The sequence below is a fragment of the Apostichopus japonicus genome, chromosome 16, assembly GCF_037975245.1.
Source record: "Apostichopus japonicus isolate 1M-3 chromosome 16, ASM3797524v1, whole genome shotgun sequence".
Taxonomy (NCBI): Eukaryota; Metazoa; Echinodermata; class Holothuroidea; order Aspidochirotida; family Stichopodidae; genus Apostichopus; species Apostichopus japonicus.
This window is the reverse complement of record NC_092576.1, coordinates 30,341,151-30,355,551: the sequence shown is the minus strand read 5'-3', so window position 1 is coordinate 30,355,551 and position 14,401 is coordinate 30,341,151. Positions and strand designations below refer to the sequence as shown.

General features: G+C 40.1%; 1 protein-coding gene across 2 annotated transcripts in view; it reads right to left on the bottom strand.

Annotated features, from left to right (window-relative positions):
- Positions 1-14,401, bottom strand: part of LOC139981918 (serine/threonine-protein kinase greatwall-like) — a 61,770-nt gene that overhangs the window by 24,183 nt on the left and 23,186 nt on the right. For both annotated transcript variants that reach the window (XM_071994338.1, XM_071994337.1), the window contains exons 8-10: positions 13,549-13,729; positions 2,917-3,030; positions 2,318-2,419 (exon numbers count right to left, since the gene is read on the bottom strand). In XM_071994338.1, the coding sequence (XP_071850439.1) occupies positions 2,318-2,419; positions 2,917-3,030; positions 13,549-13,729 (397 nt within the window). The remainder of the gene's footprint in view (positions 1-2,317; positions 2,420-2,916; positions 3,031-13,548; positions 13,730-14,401) is intronic.

Here is a 14,401-nt window from a genome sequence, read left to right as displayed (position 1 = left end):
TGTATAATGCTACATGTAATCAATGAATTCAACAGTACTTGTGTATAATGCTACATGTAATTAATGAACTCAACAGTGTGTATAATGCTACATGTAATTAATGAATTCAACAGTGTGTATAATGCTACATGTTGTAATTAATGAATTCAACAGTGTGTATAAAGCTACATATAATTAATGAATTCAACAGTGTGTACAATGCTACATGTAATCAATGAATTCAATAGTGTGTATATTGCTACATGTAATCAATGAATTCAACAGTGTGTATAATGCTACTATTAATGAATTCAACAGTGTGTATAATGCTACATGTAATTAATGAATTCAACAGTGTGTATAATGCTACATGTAATCAATGAATTCAACAGTACTTGTGTATAATTCTACATGTAATTAATGAATTCAACAGTGTGTATAATGCTACATGTAATTAATGAATTCAACAGTGTGTATAATGCTACATGTAATCAATGAATTCAACAGTGTGTATAATGCTACTATTAATGAATTCAACAGTGTGTATAATGCTACATGTAATTAATGAATTCAACAGTGTGTATAATGCTACATGTAATCAATGAATTCAACAGTACTTGTGTATAATGCTACATGTAATTAATGAACTCAACAGTGTGTATAATGCTACATGTAATTAATGAATTCAACAGTGTGTATAATGCTACATGTTGTAATTAATGAATTCAACAGTGTGTATAAAGCTACATATAATTAATGAATTCAACAGTGTGTACAATGCTACATGTAATCAATGAATTCAATAGTGTGTATATTGCTACATGTAATCAATGAATTCAACAGTGTGTATAATGCTACTGTTAATGAATTCAACAGTGTGTATAATGCTACATGTAATTAATGAATTCAACAGTGTGTATAATGCTACATGTAATCAATGAATTCAACAGTACTTGTGTATATTTCTACATGTAATTAATGAATTCAACAGTGTGTATAATGCTACATGTAATTAATGAATTCAACAGTGTGTATAATGCTACATGTAATCAATGAATTCAACAGTGTGTATAATGCTACATGTAATCAATGAATTCAACAGTACTTGTGTATAATTCTACATGTAATTAATGAATTCAACAGTGTGTATAATGCTACATGTAATCAATGAATTCAACAGTGTGTATAATGCTACATGTAATTAATGAATTCAACAGTACTTGTGTATAATGCTACATGTAATTAATGAATTCAACAGTGTGTATAATGCTACATGTAATCAATGAATTCAACAGTGTGTATAATGCTACATATAATTAATGAATTCAACAGTGTGTATAATGCTACATGTAATTAATGAATTCAACAGTGTGTTTTTATATTGAAGGCAAATAGCTGCTTACACGTTAATTACACGTAAATCCTGTTCTACTTCCCCTTTTAGCACCTACATTAAAACATCTTTGTTATTCTTGTATCACATATTTGAGAATTTAATCCTTTATTTTGGTGGGTGCAGTTTGCAACCGCAAAAATGTGAGAATGAAAAAGTACAAAGAATCAATTCCTTTAATGTTTAATAAGTAAGAAATATTTCAGTAGTCAACTTTTGTTCTGCAGCAGTTTTCAAGACCCTGAATTTATTCCTTTAAAAAATATTTCAGATGGTTCCTGTCTCAAAGTAAACATACCTGCTGTACATCCAGCAATGTGACTATTAAACATAGCAGTTTGCGATGCGATACTTAGATAATAATTCCAATCTATGTGTGCACATGTGCACACACATTACACTTAACTCATCGGACCTTTGCACACATTATTTGCTGCATACACCCTTCCCCCACCCCTCCCCACCCACCCTATCCCTGGGGACACATTCCAAGAGTGACTGGATTTCAAAGATTTTGAGAATACATTTATGATTCCCATGCTATAGGCAAGTTATCAATATGGAAAATAAAATATCAACAGCAGAAACAGCTGCAAACCATTCTTGATATTGCTTAAGAGTAGGTCTTCCATCCCCTCTGGAAAAGTGGTTTTACAAATGTAAATGTATGTTATCTCCTACTGTATGTGTCCCCTCGTCACTGAATTACCTTTGGTACAATGATCAGCTCTAGGTAAGTAAGGAGGCCTATATCAGTTCCAATTTCATTCTCTCCCCCTCTCTCCCAACCCCAACCAACTATCTGGAACTGTTACCCACAATGCCCTGTCCTCTCTTCCCTGAACCCATGACCCATGACCAAGACATCTATCAAGTTTATTCTCTTCCCCCTCAGCAACCCTCCCCCCCCCACCCCCCATAAAGACTATTTTAGTTTGCGCTTACCTTTAGCACCAGGTCTCCTACAAGGATCGGAGGTAAGTAAGACATCTATCAGTTCCTGAGCTGATGTTTCTAATTCTTCTTCTTTCTCTGGCCAAGGTATATCTACAGAATGAAGCATAATTCACCAGTTGTTTACTCATCATATACATAACACTAATATACTCCCAAAGCAGGCACCTAACTGCATCTTTATACTTTAAGCAGGGACTGTCCCTTTGACGCACCAATTGATTAATAAAAGAATTTAAAAAGCTATGGTTCCAAAATGAACAATGAAATTCTATTTATTACTAAATACAGCTTGTATCAGATGAATTTGGACATCATCAGACCATGACAGGTTTCAGATGGGGGTGGGGAGGGGCGGGGAGGGGTGGGGAGGGGTGGGGATTGGGGATGGGGTGGAGACCAATCGTCAGTGGAGCTGTAATTGTCTAGGGTACATTGTAAAACTTTTTCTTGGCATCCCACCCAGCCCCTGGAGTGAGGGGCTCCACCTTCCCCCTATCCTTGCCCCCTATTCTTACCCCCACACTGCTGACATGCTTTCTGATATATAACTTATTGTAAGAGCTAACATAGTTATAATGAACACTTACCTCGGTTTAAAATGTTTTGAAAGACGAGTTCAGCTGATTGGTCATTGAATGGAGGAATGCCAGTGAGGAATTCAAATAAACAAACACCCAGAGCCCACCAGTCTACTGCACAACCTGAATTAGAATAGAGAAAGGAATGTCAAATTGCTGAAACACCCATGTCTTACGGGCTGTAAAGATTTATACAACCTTACCCATATAGTGGGGGAAGGGGGGGAGGTACACACCTATGTCTTAAAGGCTGTATAGATGTATACAACCTTCCCCATATAGTGGTGGGAAAGGGTACAAACCCATGTCTTACAGGCTGTATACATGTATACAACCTTACCCATATAGTGGTGGGGGGGGGGGGAAGTACACACCTATGTCTTACAGGCTGTATAGATGTATACAACCTTACCCATATAGTGGGGGAAGGGGGGGAGGTACACACCTATGTCTTAAAGGCTGTATAGATGTATACAACCTTCCCCATATAGTGGTGGGAAAGGGTACAAACCCATGTCTTACAGGCTGTATACATGTATACAACCTTACCCATATAGTGGTGGGGGGGGGGGGGGAAGTACACACCCATGTCTTACAGGCTGTAAAGATTTATACAACCTTACCCATATAGTGGGGGAAGGGGGGGAGGTACACACCTATGTCTTAAAGGCTGTATAGATGTATACAACCTTCCCCATATAGTGGTGGGAAAGGGTACAAACCCATGTCTTACAGGCTGTATACATGTATACAACCTTACCCATATAGTGGTGGGGGGGGGAAGTACACACCTATGTCTTACAGGCTGTATAGATGTATACAACCTTCCCCATATAGTGGTGGGAAAGGGTACAAACCCATGTCTTACAGGCTGTATACATGTATACAACCTTACCCATATAGTGGTGGGGGGGGGGGGGGGAAGTACACACCTATGTCTTACAGGCTGTATAGATGTATACAACCTTACCCATATAGTGGTGGGAAAGGGTACAAACCCATGTCTTACAGGCTGTATAGATGTATACAACCTTCCCCATATAGTGGTGGGAAAGGGTACAAACCCATGTCTTACAGGCTGTATAGATGTATACAACCTTACCCATATAGTGGTGGGTGTACACACCCAATTCTTACAGGCTATATAGATTAATACAACCTTACCCACATAGTGGGGGAGGGGTACAAACCCATGTCTTACAGGCTGTATAGATTGATACAACCTTACCCATATAGTGGTGGGGGGGGGAAGTACACACCTATGTCTTACAGGCTGTATAGATGTATACAACCTTACCCATATAGTGGTGGGAAAGGGTACAAACCCATGTCTTACAGGCTGTATACATGTATACAACCTTACCCATATAGTGGGGGAGGGGGTGGATGGGTGTATCAAGTTTCAGTACCACCAGCTTTCTTGAGACTGCAATAATTGGATGAATCAGGATTGGTAATGGGGGGGGGGGAGTTGGAGAGTGGTTGGAAAAGTACATGGATCTGTCATTTCATGAAGGAATATATAGATATGTTTACACAGTAACCCTGTTCGTTTTATGTGTTTAAACAGTTTAATATGACTTCTACCTTGTGCAGTGTCAGGACAATTGACACCCTTAGTAACTGTGCTAATTATATTCCTGTTGGTCTTCACATTGTTATTTCCCACACAGCATCAGCCCAGTCTAACCACAAGACATCTAGCTATGTGTCAATGTAGGTCTGTAGGTTAAAGGGTGACCCATACTACATTGTGATTGGTGACTCCTAATTTGGCAATTTGAACTTATTTCTGCCAACTGTATGAAACAGGAGAACTCCGAGACATGCTATAAAAGTCTTCAATTAATGCCGATGACATATAATCCAGAGAGCTGATGTACGATGAGCTTGTCAGTGATTATTGGCCCATATTTCATATGAACTGAGCCTTTAATGTAAATCCATGAAATTGCAAAATTACTTCTAAAATAATGTTTAGTCAAGAGCTAAAATGTGCTGAAGCACAGTCGAGAATGAGTCATTTCACATCACAGAGATAATGACAACTATATGGATGTATGTGTGTGTTTATGTAGTTTGTGTGTTTATATGTGTCACCATTATCCTGTTTCACTATTCACTCAATTATATCCACAGTTTATTGCCCTCAGTCTACAAGGACAACATTTCAAAACTTCAAAAGTTTTCATGTTCTGTTCAAAAGAATCCCTCCAGAGATGTGGGAAAGAAAAAAAGATTCCCTAAAGAGGAATGACCTGTAGCTCTGACCAAAACCAAAATATCAGATTTTCAGGTCAATCCTTGACATGACTACAACAGACAATGTCTGAAATAGTCTACAGTCTCGGTTTCTATTCAGAAGGTTAATACCGTCCAGAAGTACAGAAGTAGAATGCCCCTGAGTTAATGTACGACAGACTAAAAATGAAAGGAACAATGCAGTGGATGTAACCTTAGCAACAAACTGTCGGGAACTGTCTATGTACACATTCACAGAGTTCTCAAGTATGAGCCATTGTGAACACTGTACACACTAGTCTTATTACACTGTATGGCACTGGAATATTGCACAAGCCTACTTTGAAGAACATGTTTGAAAGATAAATGGTCATTGACCGCTACTATTCTGGTTAGTTCCTACCTACATTTTTATATCATAAATTGATGCTTTGGAGGTGGCCAAGTATTGGATGCAATGTTTGAATGATTTAAACTTTTTTTAAATATTAGTGAGAGGAGGGCAGGGGGGGGGAGGGGATGTTTCGAGCTGATCCTTCCTCTATCCCAGTCTATTGCGGGATCTGATCTGCATTTACACTACATATCGGACCCCGAGCAGGTCGGGGGGGCTGGGGGCATCGACATGCTCGGGGACTATATGTAAACAGGGCTTAAGATGAAAGATACTGAATGCAATGAGCTGTTATAAGTAATGAAGCCATCATTTCTCACCTCCATTGAACCCTGGAGGAGGATTGGTCAAGACCATTGTAAGATTGACTGGTGGTAGCAGGAATTAAGATTTTGAATGCCCTGGGTGAGAATAAGGTGGAGGTGGGGGTGGGGGAAGGGAAGGTAAAGGTGGACAGCGAAGGGAGAGGTAAATGGGAATGGATGAGGGTCGAGAGGAAGAGGGCAAGGGAGAAGGGTGGAGGAGACAGTGTGGAGGGAAAGGGAACATGCACTGGGGGGAGGGGGAGGCGGAGAGAAATATTCCTGTAGATGTGGCACCAACAGCTTTAACAATGTCAGTATAAGATCATATACTGTAAAGGATACTGTACAACATGATCCAATGTTTGAATATTTCCAATCATGACTTCATTGACAAACTATTCCATCTTACAAGGTCCATGAATACTTCTTTACAGGGGAGAGGGAGGGGGAGGGGAATGGGAGGGTGCATGACTAACTTTCTTCCACCCAGAGTAAGTCAAGAGTCCATAGGTCAGAGTCTCATGCCTGAGTTTTTTCAATTGTCTTCATATTACATCACCCGTTTACCATTGTCTAGATTACTTACACATTATAATATCAATATTAGTTTAGTTTAGGAATTTAACAAACCAGCAAACTCCATAACATACGGACTGTACAGTTGTGTAATATTGTCAACGTGCATGTCTACCTAACACAACTCGCGTACATTGACCCTTGCAGGCTGACAGGTTTCACAATTCAGACTGTAGGATATAATTGATACTTCTGCATGTACTGTACACTGAAACTAAATTTGCTCGGTCTGACTAGGTTCCTTGCAGCCACGGAAACAAACAGAACTTTATGATCAGAGTAACAGAGGAACCAAAACTGTCACAGATTATTAGTGTTGCGCCGATAATCGTTCGCGAAGTTGGTATCGGCCGATATTTGCAATATCGGTGGCATATCGGTATCGGTCAAATTTAGCCTCATTGCCGATAACGGCAAACCCATATATTGAACATTGTTTTTCACAGCAATGCCACTTCTTGTTACTTGCAATGATTAATTTAAAACAACCCATTTCCTTAGCCTCAGTTTCAATTTAGATTAATAACCAGTGGTCGATATGCCGATCAGCTGGTCAAATAAAGCAACAAGATGCAAGTTCTGAAAAGTATTTAAAGATATTACTTAACGTTACAGTCTTTGTCGCGCGTTAAAGTAAATTTCACCAGTCTGACCGCTGTATTATATGCAAGTGAACACAACATAATTATACTGAACATACTCGGTGGCACCTGTTTAGCCCTTGGAGACATTCTAGGCAAGAATCCAAGAAACTTTTTGCACAATCAAATTGTGAACAATGAGATCTACGAACAATGAACCGTGGTAAAACACAATGTAAGATATCACTATGTACTATTACTCTATATAACTACAGTAGTAGCCTGTGACACTAACTTGCACAGTGCTTCTGAGCATAAAAGTAATACCCCGTGTTAAATATAGTTAAGTATAGTTAAGTATACCCCTTGGAAACCCCATACTGAATCATTCGAAACACTGTGTATCTTTGAAATAGCTGCAAAGAGGATCATGGATGCAGTTTGTTATACTGTATCATCAATGACTGATGAAAAGATTATATGTTGAGAATCACGTTTGCATATCACAAATTATTGCCGGTTAGTTTGCAACTTTTTCCAACATGAAGCACTTGCTAATTTTGGATAGGCATAGTTGTTAGTATAGCCGGCTAATGGTAGGATATATATTTTTTTTTACGAAAATTAAAAAAAAAAAAAAATTGGGGGTTCTTTCAAACACAAGTGGCAGTAAAAGTTCTAAGCCAAGATATGCTTGTCTCTTCTACATGAAATATATGTGTCATCTTTTAATTTTTTGGCCAAGAACTTTGTGGCTCCAATTGCAGCCTAAGTGTTTGACGTAGTTGGTCAAACAGAGTAAGGAATCAGAAATAGTAACAGAAGAAGCCAGGACGGATAGGCTTGTGTTTTTCCAACAAGAAAATACTAGCACACAGTTTAGTGCATATCAACTTGGTGGGGAATGTGACTGTTCATATAAAAAGAGGTTAGAGGTTAGTACTAGTGTTATAAAATATGCACAATTGTTTTGCTTTTTTGTAATCAACTAACAGGATTCCGAAAATGAGAGTTATACAAGTGGTTACTGTTTGTGAGTAATAACTTACGACAGCCGATTATAATTTTGATAAGGTATTTTATTAATGCATGACTTTAAGTGTAATTCCACCTTCATTATGGCTGTTTAAAGATACTGTATCAGTATCGCCATCTGGCTGATATCGGGATTGGAATATCGGATATTGGCACTATACTACAAATTATACCTTGTGTTGAAATAGTTAGGTCTACTCTAAGTCAGTGAACTGTCATGGTTTGCAACACATTGTATTACAATCGTAACTAGTTTAATGGCTAGGATTAATACTCACACTCACATGACCCATATTCAGGGAATTTCAGGCAAAGCCAAACACTCTTTATGTTTCATGGCCGTTAAAGTCACGTAAGTGGCTACAAATCTTGTCACACAATGAGCGTGATATTTAAAGTGGATTTTTACTTTCAAGAGGGGGTTTTATATTCTCCTAGTATTATTAACTGTGCACACACATATATGGATACTGAGGGACACTCTGACAAGCCAGTTATAATTTAATACCAATCAAACTGAGGGACACTATTCATAATTCCATACCCTTTAATGAAAAGAGAAGGGACACTACGACCAAGCTGGTTATAATTCGATACCAATCAAACTGAGGGACACTATATGACCATAACAAGTTATAATTTGATTTCCTTCAACAACAACAAAAGTCGGGACACTCTGACCATACCATTTTATAATTCAATACCTTTCATTGAAAATAGAAGGGACACTACGACCAAGCCAGTTATAATTCGATACCAAGCAAACTGAGGGACACTATATGACCATAACAAGTTATAATTCGATTTCCTTCAACAACAACCCACATGTAAAGTCGGGACACTCTGACCATACCATTTTATAATTCAATACTCTTCAAACCGAGGGACACTTTGACCATCAGACATTTGCATATAATCAGAGATGTCACTTCCAACCATCAGACCTGCACCTAACCACTGAATTTGTTAAACCGTTCAATCCAACGCAGAAAGTTTGGTGGCTTGTTCTTTAATAATGTATTTTGTTTATTCAGTATCGATCTATAAATTTTGCCAATCCTGGTTTCTCGCCTTATCCCATTTTGATAGCTTCATACGCCACCAACTCATCTTCTACCCACCTCCCTCCACCCTCCCCAACCCCCCCTCCCTCCCCAAAGTCATTTGGTTACAACTACAAAATCTATTCTTTCTTAAGCAATCCTTCCTTTCCGGTCTTGGTTCTCTGCAACGTATTTGACAGCTTAGTTGATTACGAAACAACCCAAAGGTCAGCAGACTTTCAACTCATGCCCAGGCTTTGTGGTTGACTCCTGATAGCCATTTCAATGATTAATTTTGATCAATGAAAAACTTCCCAGAAACACTACCCAGACTTTCTATCTTAACTCGAAACAGGAAAGAGGCCTTTGTGTGTTCGTTGGTTTGGATGTCACAATCATTGCGGTAATTGGGGAGGTCAGCAACCTTATTAGGCAACAGTTATCGCCATAGTAATCTATCATTACTGTTACTACTAAAGTACATTCACTAAGTACAAAGTCATAACACAAGGTCGTATGTCTCATGCAAAATCAACACGGACGAGGAGGACGATGGGTTTTTTTTTTTCAGGGATGTGTATATTCTGGGTAGCAGAACCAGAATCCAAAATGCATAGTGGTTTTGATGATGTAACATTCACCTATTTTCTTCATGAATCTGACGTAATGTATAGTGATGGTGTACAACATACAGTACTTGATATTAGTAATACAGTGAAAAGCAGTGCGATGTGACAAACTATTCTTTCACAATGACACAGGCTGTCCTGAAATGACCATTGACCTCAACAACAGGCTTCTTGAACTTAATGTGATAGATATATCAAGATACTAAATATCACATCAGTCCTTGGGAGTTTTTGTCAGGGATGTGTATATTCTGGGTAGCTCAGAAAAATGTCAATTTGGTTTTTTAGAGAAATGTGTAAAATATATCTACATTTATATCTGAAATGACTAGTTTGGCAGGCTAAATTTTACCTTGAGTACAATATCGACAAGGGAGTTTCAAGGTTATTTAAAATCCAGTATAAATACATGAAAGTACATATTTATAAATAGGAATGCAAAACAGTTAAAAGAGTTATTAAAGGTTTAAAATAGCATCCATGGAATATATGTACAAATCATCAATCACAGCAGGTGGTTTATGATGTCACAGTAGATGGTTTATGATGTCACAGTAGGTGGTTTATGATGTCACAGTAGATGGTTTATGATGTCACAGTAGGTGGTTTATGATGTCCCAGTAGGTGGTTTGTGATGACACAGTAGGTGGTTTATGATGTCACAGTAGGTGGTTGATGATGTCACAGTAGGTGGTTTACGATGTCACAGTAGGTGGTTTATGATGACACAGCAGGTGGTTGATGATGTCACAGTAGGTGGTTTATGATGTCCCAGTAGGTGGTTTATGTCCCAGTAGGTGGTTCATGATGTCCCAGTAGGTGGTTTATTTCCCAGTAGGTGGTTTATGATGTCACAGTAGGTGGTTTATGATGTCACAGTAGGTGGTTTATGATGTCCCAGTAGGTGGTTTATGTCCCAGTAGGTGGTTTATGATGTCACAGTAGGTGGTTTATGATATCACTTAATGTGACTTATGTGTTCTTCATTGACATACAGTTGTTCACTTTATAGTCTGTTACATGTCGTCCTGTATCATCCTCACAACCTGATACATTTAGAATGTTCAGGTATGTACAGTATATATAGTCATGTATACATGGAAGTTTTAGCAGAGCTACAAGTTTTTGTAATTTGATTTGCCTATCATGACTCAATATTTGCTGAACAATGAACAAGATACATGTCCTACGGGGTCACTCGTACTACAACTGGCTTTCTAAAGGTTCCTGCAAAATGCTTCCCACGTTGACAATTGAAAATTAAATAACAATGCATGAAACGTTCTTTGTAAAGCACTCGATCATGAATCGCACATATTTCCAATTGTTTAATTTTGCCACAAAATATGCAACTCAATAGATATCCTGTACGTGATGGGGAAGGGAAGAGGAAGAAGGGGGCATATTATATGGGGGTAGTGAAGAGGAAGAATGGGGAGGCATATTATATTGGGGAAGGGAAGAGGAAGAAGGGGGCATATTATATGGGGGTAGTGAAGAGGAAGAATGGGGAGGCATATTATATGGGGGAGGGAAGAGGAAGAAGGGGGCATATTATATGGGGGTAGTGAAGAGGAAGAATGGGGAGGCATATTATATTGGGGAAGGGAAGAGGAAGAAGGGGGCATATTATATGGGGGTAGTGAAGAGGAAGAATGGGGAGGCATATTATATGGGGGAGGGAAGAGGAAGAAGGGGGCATATTATATGGGGGTAGTGAAGAGGAAGAATGGGGAGGCATATTATATTGGGGAAGGGAAGAGGAAGAAGGGGGCATATTATATGGGGGTAGTGAAGAGGAAGAATGGGGAGGCATATTATATTGGGGAAGGGAAGAGGAAGAAGGGGGCATATTATATGGGGGTAGTGAAGAGGAAGAATGGGGAGGCATATTATATGGGGGAGGGAAGAGGAAGAAGGGGGCATATTATATGGGGGTAGTGAAGAGGAAGAATGGGGAGGCATATTATATTGGGGAAGGGAAGAGGAAGAAGGGGGCATATTATATGGGGGTAGTGAAGAGGAAGAATGGGGAGGCATATTATATGGGGGAGGGAAGAGGAAGAAGGGGGCATATTATATGGGGGTAGTGAAGAGGAAGAATGGGGAGGCATATTATATTGGGGAAGGGAAGAGGAAGAAGGGGGCATATTATATGGGGGTAGTGAAGAGGAAGAATGGGGAGGCATATTATATTGGGGAAGGGAAGAGGAAGAAAGGGGGAATATTATATGGGGGTAGTGAAGAGGAAGAATGGGGAGGCATATTATATTGGGGAAGGGAAGAGGAAGAAGGGGGCATATTATATGGGGGTAGTGAAGAGGAAGAATGGGGAGGCATATTATATGGGGGAGGGAAGAGGAAGAAGGGGGCATATTATATGGGGGTAGTGAAGAGGAAGAATGGGGAGGCATATTATATTGGGGAAGGGAAGAGGAAGAAGGGGGCATATTATATGGGGGTAGTGAAGAGGAAGAATGGGGAGGCATATTATATTGGGGAAGGGAAGAGGAAGAAGGGGGCATATTATATGGGGGTAGTGAAGAGGAAGAATGGGGAGGCATATTATATGGGGGAGGGAAGAGGAAGAAGGGGGCATATTATATGGGGGTAGTGAAGAGGAAGAATGGGGAGGCATATTATATTGGGGAAGGGAAGAGGAAGAAGGGGGCATATTATATGGGGGTAGTGAAGAGGAAGAATGGGGAGGCATATTATATTGGGGAAGGGAAGAGGAAGAAGGGGGCATATTATATGGGGGTAGTGAAGAGGAAGAATGGGGAGGCATATTATATTGGGGAAGGGAAGAGGAAGAAGGGGGCATATTATATGGGGGTAGTGAAGAGGAAGAATGGGGAGGCATATTATATGGGGGAGGGAAGAGGAAGAAGGGGGCATATTATATGGGGGTAGTGAAGAGGAAGAATGGGGAGGCATATTATATTGGGGAAGGGAAGAGGAAGAAGGGGGCATATTATATGGGGGTAGTGAAGAGGAAGAATGGGGAGGCATATTATATGGGGGAGGGAAGAGGAAGAAGGGGGCATATTATATGGGGGTAGTGAAGAGGAAGAATGGGGAGGCATATTATATTGGGGAAGGGAAGAGGAAGAAGGGGGCATATTATATGGGGGTAGTGAAGAGGAAGAATGGGGAGGCATATTATATGGGGGAGGGAAGAGGAAGAAGGGGGGCATATAATATGGGAGAGTTATGAGAATGAAGGGGGTGTATTATATGGGGGTAGGGAAGAAGAAGGGGGCATATAATATGGGGGGAGGTTAAGAGGAAGAAGGGGGGCATATTATATGGGGGGACATTAAGAGAATGAAGGGGCATATGTAATGGGAGGAGGTTAAGAGGAAGAATGGGGGCATATTATATGGGGGAGGTTAAAGAGAAAGTTTGAGCGTCCAATAGGTGCAATGAGCTATCTATGATGCCTTACTGTGTGTTACTCAAGCTCCTTTAAGCCAGTCAGTAAAGCTTCAACACATAAAAGTTAAATCATTTGAAGCATATTTTCTTTGAGGTTTCTCTCCATCCAAATTATTCCTAAACAGTGGAGTTGGGGGTACACAAATACACTTTTGCAGAAATGAGAAACACAATCTTGGCCATGGAGGTGGGGGGGAGGGAAGGATACAGATAATACACACAATGTGGACCAGAAATGCATTCAAACAGAAGTGACCATTATTTGAAGTTGTTTTTTGAGAGAGGGGATGGGAGGGGATGGGGGAGGGAAAACACAGATAATCTATGGCCACAATGCACATCTGCAAATGAATACAATTGTTCAAACTGCGAATGACATGGAGAGAAAACGTTGCTCACCATGGGGTTCTCTTTGAAGTATCTCAGGAGCGAGATAGTCCGGTGTACCCAGAATTCTCTCTGGTTCATCCCCTTCAGGTGCCGGGCCTCTTCTGCAGCTCTTTGGAGTCCGGAATGGTGTGTGAGCGGGAGTGTGAAATGGCGTTTGGAATAGAGGTCTGTTTATAGACGGACACGATCCCTGTACAAAACATGAAAATAAAACAGAAGTCAACACATGTGTAAACAGTGTGTTGTATCACCACGGGCTAATAGTACATTGTACCTTCCCCAGTCCACCTATTACAGTGTGTTGTATCACCATGTGCTAATAGTACATTGTACCTTCCCGGCCCACCTATCACAGTGTATCACCATGTACTAATAGTACATTGTACCTTCCCCCAGTCCACCTATTACAGTGTGTTGTATCACCATGTGCTAATAGTACATTGTACCTCCCCCGGCCCACCAATAACAGTGTGTTGTATCACCATGTGCTAATAGTACATTGTACCTTCCCCCAGTCCACCTATCACAGTGTGTTGTATCACCATGTGCTAATAGTACATTGTACCTTCCCGGCCCACCTATCACAGTGTATCACCATGTACTAATAGTACATTGTACCTTCCCCCAGTCCACCTATTACAGTGTGTTGTATCAACATGTGCTAATAGTACATTGTACCTCCCCCGGCCCACCTATAACAGTGTGTTGTATCACCATGTGCTAATAGTACATTGTACCTTCCCCCAGTCCACCTATCACAGTGTGTTGTATCACCATGTGCTAATAGTACATTGTACCTTCCCCCAGTCCACCTATAACAGTGTGTTGTATCACCATGTGCTAATAGTACATTGTACCTTCT